The sequence below is a fragment of the Semicossyphus pulcher genome, unplaced genomic scaffold (genome assembly GCF_022749685.1).
Source record: "Semicossyphus pulcher isolate SPU_LCO1_2020_fin unplaced genomic scaffold, fSemPul1.0.p SCAF_20, whole genome shotgun sequence".
In the NCBI taxonomy this organism is placed as follows: domain Eukaryota; kingdom Metazoa; phylum Chordata; class Actinopteri; order Labriformes; family Labridae; genus Semicossyphus; species Semicossyphus pulcher.
This window is the reverse complement of record NW_027211694.1, coordinates 6,558,356-6,568,849: the sequence shown is the minus strand read 5'-3', so window position 1 is coordinate 6,568,849 and position 10,494 is coordinate 6,558,356. Positions and strand designations below refer to the sequence as shown.

Below are 10,494 nucleotides of genomic sequence, written 5' to 3'. Positions count from 1 at the left end.
ATTTTATATTTTTAGACCCGTGTTTGACTTGATTATCTTTCATTACCTGTCTGTACAGCAGCCTCTGCTAACGGGCTCAAACAAGAGTACATTATAGTGTGTTATAAACTATGTATTAAAATGTTTATACTGCAATCGTCTGCTTCTGTGTCTAATCTTTGCTTTTGTTCTTTTGAATTACTGGACATGTGTCGACATTTAAGACCTTTTTAAGACCGCTAAAAACACAAAGGCTTACAGAAAATGTTCGCATCACTTTGATCTTTTTTTCTGCATTATTTCGAGCAGAATTAACTAAATTACAAACTGGCTCTTTTTGCTTTTTAGTAACTAAAGTAAGAATCTCTGGATATTTTCTTTTACATTAAACATAGTGGAACAAAACTAAAGCAACACTGCCAACATGGCTTTTATTTTATACAAATGCAAATATTAAACATGGAGAAGTGTTCAAGTCAAGCTGTCTCACATTCTGATGCACACAGACTTCTAGCCACAAGGGGGCAGCGACATAATTGGATTTCTTCCATGTGATTCCCAACAACAGTCTGAGCTCCTCGTTTTGCTTAATCCCTCTTTTGTCTTACTGTAACCACCTCTTCTTTCTTCACAGCACGCTCACAGGAAGTCATACAGGTACTTGACAATGTCGAAATTCACCGTCCTGGAAGATAAATAACACCAACACATCTTCTGTGAATAACACTCTAAAAGGTCAATTCCCTTGAATAATTCTGCTGTCGGCCTCAGTCACGTGTATGAACAGACACACACACCTGGATATGGCGCAGATGAAGTCCATAGACACGGCACATTTGTACTTCGGGGCATCGAGCTGGTCGTCGTGGCTGACCTGAGTCAACAGCTGTAAAGTCACCAGAGAGGAGATCTGAAGGGAGAAGAGGGAAACTGAAATGACTCTCTGTTCCACTTTTTTTCCACACTTTGATGAAGAGGCCCTAAATGACTGGAGCCCGTTGCGCAGATATGGGTCGAGCTTAATTTTCTCACACCATTTCATGCTCAGGGCCGTAAATAGATCAGCATTTGGCCGCCGATCCCAAAACTCATGAAAACGTATCTGAAACGCTGTGGCTGTTCGGCTTCATTTAACATAAAATAATGTCCCAATTGCACCTAGAAAGGGACAAATGATCCTTTAGAATCCCTTTATTATTATAGTGGAAATTCCCTTTTGTTTGCTTATCTGGAAATTTGGAAATACTGCAAGAAATTAAATTATTTTTCAAGTACTGTAAGAGCCACTTTAGAGTGCCAGCTAACTTTGGGACTCACACGCATTGGAGAAAGATTACAACACTGCAGGACAAGGGAAGGCAAGGTGAAAACGCTGCAGAGCTCAATTTAACTTGTGAAAATTGAAATTGAACTAGACACAACCAGCCTCTAATCATTTGCAGCAAGGCCCTAAAACATACCCTGCTTCTATTTTACTCTAAATGGCCCCATCATTTACAAAATAAACACCATGCTGCAATGATGAAGTACCGTCCTTTTCTCCTGAGGGTTTCATACAATTACACTTATTTTTGCAACCAATGCAGTCGCCCCCTGCTGGCCTTGGATAACATGCAAATTGAAGGCACATCTGCAATAGCATTAGCACAACTTCTGTTGCATCAGAGGAGCCTCTTCTAGTGCTTTTGTCAGTGTGCAGGACATTTCAACCTCATCTGTGCAATTTGATCTTAATATTAAAGTAATAACCTCGAACATTTCCATTTAAATAAATGTCAGTTAAGTCTCTATCTATCGCCGAATGAGGTAACACAATGGTGATTGAGCCTATGGCCCACTGATGAAAGCCTTTGCATTTGCAGTATTATAGACTGTCTGTGCTGACATTCATGGAAAAAATCACAAGCAGCGCCCAGTTAGTGACGCGTTTTCCATCACCCAGCAGTGGTTGGTCTGCCAGAGAGGGTAGGCGGAGCTAAGCGGCTGCTTTTTCGGTCTCTGCAAGTGTTGCGAGTAAACAGTAATCTACTATGGCTGAACAAACAAAGAAAAGATGGATGACTACAGATACAACTTCAACAATAAGTGAAAATCCAAAAAAAATAAACAAATTCGACGCTCAGATGAAGCAAACAGTCTGAAAAGGAAAGCGACCGACAGCGAGGAAAATCAAGAGTTACAAACTGAGCCAACCGTGGACGTCACACATGCAGCACTGTCTGGATATCTGGGAAGTGTGCTCCTGCATTTACTGGTCGCCATAGGTGCCGCCAAAGACAACAAAACTGAGATCTTTGAGGTTACATCTTTAAGTGAAAATGATGCAGCCATCTAACTGTGAAGTGGCTAAATGTGACTGCAGCATCCAACTGGTCTCTGACCTGGGAGAAGATGCTGGCAGTGGGGGCGACTCTGCTGTCCACCACGCTGTAGAAAATGGCGAGCAGGCGGTCCAGAGGGAAGGGCTTTGGTCCCAGAAGATGGTTACTTGTCTAGAAAAGAATCAGAATATATTTACATTAAATTCACAGTTTATGATTAAAACAAGTGGAGATCTATACTGGCGTTTTGTTACGATGCTCACCTTTTCATTTTTCTTCAAGAAGTTTGTTTTCCGTATTTTACCGTGGTGCTGTTGGGAGCAAACAGAAGGACTTCAAACTCTGTAATTTACACAAGTCTGGACAATTTAATTCGTACTGATCACGGACTACCAAAGGGCTTAACAGTCTGTTGAATATACGACACCCTCCATCTTTAGACCTTGAGTCTGGATAAAAAACTTCAGAAGCATAATTTCAACAGGAGATTTCCTGGTGTCAAATCTTTTAAGACTTAATTCCTGTACCTTTAGAAAGAAGCGTTTATCTGTGCGGGCAGGGTTGTAGGACGCCAGGTAGGCAGCAATCAGCAGGAACTTGGAGTAATAAGGAAGTTCAACATGAGTGTGAGCCGATAAACCTTGGGGGAAATAAACGCATGAGTCAGAAGCACTATATTTATCTAGAAACAAAAGTGCCAGAAGATCCTAATATACATTCACAACATACGCCATCAGTACATGGTGTTCCGTTTCTGCATGAATCAAGTCTCACTGCACCCTATTAGCAGTTTCCCAGTTAAACATCTGCTTTGCACTCGTGTTACGTCACTCAGTGCAGCAGCGCTCGGTGTGTGTCGGTACCTCTCACAGCTCCAGACTCCTTCTCCTCCATTTGCTGCATCTGCTCCCACTGAAGGCTGAAGAGCAGAGACAAGAAAGGACACACAGTGATAAAAGGAAAACACAACAAACAAGCGTACTTCAATGAATCAATGCGGGCATGGTTCATTAACAGACTGATGTAAAGAACACACACCTGGAGACTTCTCGCAGGTAAACAGTCTGCATGGCTTTTTTCAAATGAGGCTCGATGTTTCTCCACAGCTTGTGTGTGTCCGTGTCTTTCACTGAAGACACAAAACAGACCAACGTTGATGAAAAAGCCCCAGTTGTGTCAGGTTTCATGAAGACAAAGGATGTAATCAGAAAGGTAAGGAAACAAGAAAGCTCTGGAAAAAAAGCTTAAAGCTGCATATATCAATTACGGCGGAGTATTAGGGCCTAAGATTATGAGAATAAAGTCGTAATTTTATGAGAATAAAAGTCATAATATTACGATAATTAAGTCGTAATTCTTCTTCTTATTATCTTATTTTGAAGGGTAATATCAGAAGAGCAGCCAGCCTGCGCTAAAGTGACTAAAATCACGAGTCATTTTCAAATAAAATCACTTTTCAGAGCAGAGATAGACCGATATGGCTTTTTCAGGGCCGATACCGATACCGATTATTAGTAGTCAAGGAGGCCGTTAACCGATATTTGGAGCCGATATTCATTTGCAGTAAAAGTGAAAATATTGGCGTCAAAATTTTTAATAATACAAACTCCAACACTTAACTTTGTTTAAATGCCTTTAAGCATATGCATCAGAGCCAAAATAACCCAGTTTTAATTTGATCTCTTATCGGCCGTCGGATTAAAAAAAAAAAAAAAAAAAAAAAAAGACAGATGCCGATATGCGTCAAAATGCAGAATATAAATAATAAATAAATAAATAATCGGTCTATCCGTATTTCAGAGTCCTGATAGTTACGACAAAGTGGTGCTGATGTTCCGAAAGAGCTGTGTGATGTGATGGCCCATTATTACTAGGTAAGAGATCTCGCATGTTCTTGCGAGGTTCATGTATGCTATAAGCTTCCATGCTACCGGATGTGTTCAATAAATACAGCTGTGGTTAAAGTTGTGTTAAGCCTCCTGTGCAATCATTTACAAGCATAACCTCACAAGATGTTCATGAAGTTATACTCCACATGATCTTCATTTTAGTGAAGGCAGCTCTTCTGATATTTATAATATTTAGGCTAACAATGGTCTAAAATTACGACAACTTTCTTCTCGTTTTTTTTTTTGTAATCTCGTAAAAAAAAAAGTCTTTAATATGGCCCTTATACTCCGTCACAATCAATAAATTGTAACCTATTTTAGCTCAATGTTTTGGTTTTACAGTCTATAAACTCCTCACAGCGGGCAGCTGTTTCAGCCAAAAACACATCACAGTAAGCTAATACTCTTTCCCTCTAAGCTTTGAGCTAACAAATTCACCACTGCAACTTTTAACAGTGACAATATGTCAGTATTGCCTCCCCCAGGTTGCCAAAATAATCTTTTAATTCAGCTTTGAAGAAATGAAAGAGTTCAAAAGTTCAAATAGCTGAAGGGCATCTCAACATGACAGAAAAGCCTCTTTAAATAAGCACAAAGAGAAGGGTGAAATAAGTCGTGTTTACAAATTGATTAACTGTCAGAGGAGTGAAAACACCTCTTCATGCGTTACCTTTTCCTTCTGCCAGCGGCTCGCAGAACTTTGAGAAGTTGAGGGCGGCCTAGTTGAAGAGAAAGCAACGATGAAAGAACATCAAAACAATAAATTATCTGATTGATGATAGCACGCGTGTGTGTGTCTGACCAGGTGGCGCAGCTCCCTGAGGTCCCGACAGACCGAGTAAAAGACCCCCAGCAGGATGTTGATGTAAGAGGAGTAAAACTCGGCCGAATATGAAGGATGTCTGTCATGGGACAAAATCTGCTGCAGCTCACCTACAAACAGACAAACACACAAAACCACTGTCACTATCCTCAGGCTCACATAAATAATAGATATTATAAAAAGCAATGTCTCTCCTGAAACAGATTCTCACATATCAAGTGCAATGATTCACTCCCTCTACGTGCTGAATATATACAGCGCTGTTTTTATAATGCAATATTCCTCCACTGCATAAAGTGTTCACAGGTACACATCTAACATCTCGCTCTGCAGCCGCCGAGTGTGTCATCATTATGCAGTGTGCTGAGAGTTATTCATATTACAGGCTGATGTAGCGTGTGTGTGTGAACGGCTCTACCTTTGCTGTAGTCGGGGAAATGGAGCAGAAGCGGCTCGAAACAGCCCGTGTTCGGTCTGAACTTGTCCCAGACGATTTCACTGAGCAGGATGACGCTGACGTTGTCCTCGACCTGAAAGGGACACATGTGTACAAATGTGTCATGTAACAGTTGTGTTGTACAACGCTAGTTTGAGCAGGTCATTGAGAGTACGTCTCCATGGCTACAGACACTGCTGCCTGCTTTTTATGTGTCATGTATTTATATCTCATGTTTAATGTATTTTTAACGACACTGAACTGTCAATTGAAAGAGAATGAATATGCAAAAATTCTAATTCATCATTTTAATCATTTACTAAGCAAGTTTAAGTTTCCATCCATTCCATCCATTATCTATACCGCTTATCCTGTTCAGGGTCGTGGGGGGCTGGAGCCTATCCCAGCTGTCATTGGGCGAAGGACGGGGTACACCCTGGACTGGTCGCCAGTCAATCACAGGGCTGACACAAAGAGACAGACAACCTTTCGCACTCACACCCACACCTATGGGCAATTTAGAGTCACCAATTAACCTTACAAGCATGTCTTTGGACTGTGGGAGGAAGCCGGAGACCCCGGAGGGAACCCAAGCATGCACAAGAAGAACATGCAAACACTGGGGTTTGAACCATTGACCTTCTAGCTGTGAGGCAACAGCGCTAACCACTGCACCACCGTGCAGCCCAAGTTCAAGTTTCCTTAAATATAAAATGATCTCAATTATATTTTAAGTTTGAGAAAAAGAAAGCATCGTTATTTTTGGACTGAGGTACCCAAGAATCCTTATATTGAGGGACAAGCTGGTTTGGTGCACCCGTGCACAACATGCCGGGTATGATGAGATATTGTGTTGACACAATAACACATTCAAAGATCAAACGTTTGACAGGCTACACCAATGCAGAGGAAAATAACACTGCAGCACTTCGGACTTTGTAAATAAACTGTATTGCCAATAGGCAGCTGACTACCCTTCCTATTACAGAGTTCAGGTTCAAGCTGCAGCCATCGCTTACAGGTGCATTAAATCCATTCAATCTAGGCCAGGCCTTCAAGATAAACTTTACTGCTGACATCACAAATGAGGACATATTCCTTCAGTCACACTTCAATATTTAGTGGAAAGCCTTCCCAGAAGAGTGGCGACTTTTATAGGAGCAAGAGGGGGTCAAACTAGTGAGACTTTAACTTAATTTTGGCCATACAGTGTAACTAGAAAGTTTGATTCTGATCAGATACGTGCAAACACACTCTAACCTCTGCCTGTGCATCTCTTCTGTGAATCCTTCATGTGAACCTTTTTTCCAGAGGCCATAAAAATAATATTACACATTAAAAACACTGCAGTCCTACATTATCCTGTAATCTTGTATACACGCACATCTGCATCACTGAATCTGCATGACACTTTAAACACAGATTCTTCTTAAAGGAGCAGTTCGCCCCCTGGAAAAAGCCACTGTCAGTTAAAGCTGGTGTTCTCTGTAATCAATTGAAGCAATAATATTTGAAACTGGCAGCACAGCTGTGGAGAAAATTGTACAAACAGTTTGTGGTTTTGCCCGTTCTACATTCCTACAACACCCAGCGTGCATTGCGAGAGACGCTGGAGTGAAATGGCTCAGAGCGGTACAAAATCCGAAATACGATAAGAATATACTGGTGGATCGTCTAAAAAATCTTCAGGTCTGCAGTCTACATTTCAAACCTGACGACTTTGAACGAGACATGACATCGGAGGCGGGCAAACTGGCCCTTTAACACTCACAGACCACCAAAAAATATATTTCCCTTCAAAGGAATAAAACACGATTAATAACGTGTCATCTTTGTCTACTTGATGTCTTTAATTAAAACTCTGAGCGTTTGTCATCCTTCCTTCTTGACAGCAATATGAAAGAGCTCCACACACTCAGCTCAAGGTCATTCATTAAAAAAGAAGCTCTTCCAGCCCCTCTTCATCATCCTCACAGTGTAACTACATAAAAAAGTGGCTCGCTTGATAAATAACACAAAGAAGAGGGTGCTGCACTTTCTCACCAATTCCTGAAGACGCAGGAGAGCAGGGAGGAGATTGGCATCGGCGTCTCTCAGAAGCTCGGCTTTCTCTATTACCTGAAAAATACACATGTAGGTTTAGTCTGTCTTTAATAGAGGTAGTGAAAGGGTGTTTTATCACAGCACATTACTGTTTAATATGCTGCAAGCTCACTGCCAAATATAAAACAACAATGAAGCCAAAATAGAAGATTAAACCTGCGCCTGTGCTGGCTGTAAATCAAACTTATTTTCTTCACGCTGATGCATCTGAAGCTTTGTTTAGCATCTATTTGCATATGTTATCACTGCTAATCACACAATCATACAAACATTTAACTGACACATCCAAAGAATAAGTAATCTGACGTGTCATGGATTATAGTATTTTGCTGTGCCAAGTGAGAAGCGATTTTCCGGTTGAGTGTAAAATTGCACGGCACTCACAATGTATCGCGTCTGCTTGGCAGGAGACTGGGAGCTCTGCTGCCTGTAGATGCGCACAAAGTCAGACAGGGAGGGACTGCGGGGGAGCAGCGAGGCGGCATCGCAGCCAAAGAAGGACAGCAGCACTTGTTCAAAGAGCAACGCGACAGAAACACATTCGACACAGCTGACTGTAGCGTGAGGCAGCTGCAGAGAGGAGGGGGAAGAGGAAGACAATCAGTTTGATAGTGAGGAGTAAACAGACACATATTGCTGTTGTTCTCTTCTTTGTTTTTGTTGCAGACAAAATAATCACACCTCAAAGAATTTACATACAGTATTGTATCAGCTCTCCTGTGCTGTTATTTGTAATAGAAGTAGTTGTCATCATAGTTGTAATTTCTAGTAATAGTTTCATTCTTAGTGAGCTATAAAGGTGTGATCAAAGATGTCATGTTCGGGTCTAAATCAGAAATGTACTGATTCTATCCAGAATTTCTGAATCAAGAAAGGATAAATGAACCTTAGCACACACTGTGGTACGCACACAAACCTTTATGAGAATTGAGAAATTAGATTTATCTGAAATGTAATAAAATCTAATTACAGAATCAAGCTGCAATACTGAACTCTTTGTACTTGCAGTTAAATTCTGTATTTTTCCAAGGATAAAGCATTCTCTGTGTGATTGCAGAATAAGGTATTAAGCAGACGTCCCATAAATCTGGACCTCAAAACTCCTTTATTTGCACAAAAAAACAGCATTCAGCCCCTGTTTTAACTGAACTGTCAGCAAGTGTCTCTTTCTCACCTCAAGTTCATTCAGCAAAACTTGCATCACATGACTTTTCCCTGCAGCACGGTGACCGTAGATGAAGATGGAGGGGTAGCTGTACTGCTGTGGCTGTAAGAACAAAAAACTTTTTTTTTTGTTTTATAATGAATAATAATCTAAACAACAAGTTCTCCCTCTATGTCCCTGTCTCGCACTGTTGTTAAATGACCTAATCCTTGCTAGTTATTCTTCCTGCTCTCTTAGTCACTTAGACAAATTGATGAGGTAATTTATTTGAGAGACCAAGGCCGTGTATCTTGAGATGATGACCGCAGATGGATCTCTCAGGCTTATTTATTAATAAAATTCTGACACTAATGAAAAACAGCTCATTCTCATAAAAACAACAACTGTTGATAACAAAAGTTGTATTAAAATATAACCTTGTGGTCACTGGTTCTAACTGGACACCTAAATTGACATAGGGCACATAATTGTTATTCATATCCTCAAAAGAGGTTGCTAACTAAAGATAAACGCTGTTGGACTCCTGGAGCGCTTTAAGGTGCTAACACCAGCTGACATACCTGTCCCATGAGCGACAGCAGCATACCAGCCTGAACCTCTCTGCAGGGCAGCTGCTCTGCGACCTTCTGCAGCCTCTCCTCCTCATATCCTGGATGCTGTAACAGCGCTGTCATCTTCGTACTAACGACCACTGCACCGTGTATGTCACACAGTGAAGAGGCCAGTGACGGCTACAAACAAGCTGTTGAACGGTTAGCTTAACGTTCAGTTACAGAACATGCACGAGACAGGAGACGACGAACTAACGTATTCAGTCAAATTGCGAGCAAAACGACGAAAATTGTTGGAAATGATTTACTGTGAAGACAACAGGGTAGTATTTGAACGTCTATATCTAAAAATAAAATGTCTAACAAACTTAAAATGCGAATAGAAGGTTATTTAAAGTTACAAACAAACTACTGGGCGAAAAGACTCACTGGTGTTTCGCGCGCGCCTTCAGATTACGTCAAATGACGAGCTTCAGTCATCAGCCAATTACAAACCACCAACAGAATTATGGGTAATGGAGTTTATGGCTCTTACACTTGTACTCGTAAAATAAAGGAAAATCTTCAATGAAAAGTAAAATATCACAAATTGAATTATAATATACAGTATTATATAATATTAATACACTTGGTTTGCTACATTTGGACTGAATCTTGATCTCAAATATGACAAATGCTGCCAAATTGTTAGAATATTTTTTATATACCTTACTTTTAAAACATATCTAGCCTTATTCTTTTACATGGCCTAATGATGTCATTATCTTATTAATGGAAACAGCCCTAAAAGATTATTTATTGACCTTAAGATATTTTTTATTTGTTTGGCAAAAACTAAAACAGTAATGTGTTTTATAAAAAAATAATTCAGAACTGCAGATGATTAATTGCTTTTGCACAGAGACCTGTTTATACATTTCTCATTTACAATCTCACCATCTGGAAAGATTTGAAACGAGCACCATTAGGTAATTTCAACTAGCATACAGATATTGCATGCTAGTTTAAATAATTAGGCTATAATTTTAATTGATTGAGCTTCAAAATGATTTGTATGTAATAATTCCTTGTGCCTATGCCCGACTCCAATAAGGGTATTATTGTGATTAGAGTTTTATTATATGAGCGTTAAATTGAAGACTATTTAGTTTTGTTGTCAACTTTATTTTTTTTAATCTTGTAGCTACAGTGAATGTTTAGGATTTCGCGCCTATTACTTGAATAATA

At 40.1% G+C, this 10,494-nt stretch overlaps 1 protein-coding gene across 1 annotated transcript; it reads right to left on the bottom strand.

The window, feature by feature from the left end:
• Positions 1–441: 441 nt before the first annotated feature.
• Positions 442–9,390, bottom strand: orc5 (origin recognition complex, subunit 5). Its single transcript, XM_069671277.1, has 14 exons — positions 9,277–9,390; positions 8,726–8,818; positions 7,936–8,121; positions 7,492–7,566; positions 5,431–5,542; positions 4,992–5,122; positions 4,860–4,908; positions 3,339–3,429; positions 3,164–3,219; positions 2,828–2,940; positions 2,564–2,611; positions 2,361–2,471; positions 777–889; positions 442–664 (listed from the first exon to the last, which is right to left on the bottom strand). The coding sequence occupies exons 1-14, from the start codon at positions 9,388–9,390 to the stop codon at positions 619–621; spliced, it is 1,338 nt and encodes a 445-aa protein (XP_069527378.1). The 3' UTR covers positions 442–618.
• Positions 9,391–10,494: the final 1,104 nt, after the last annotated feature.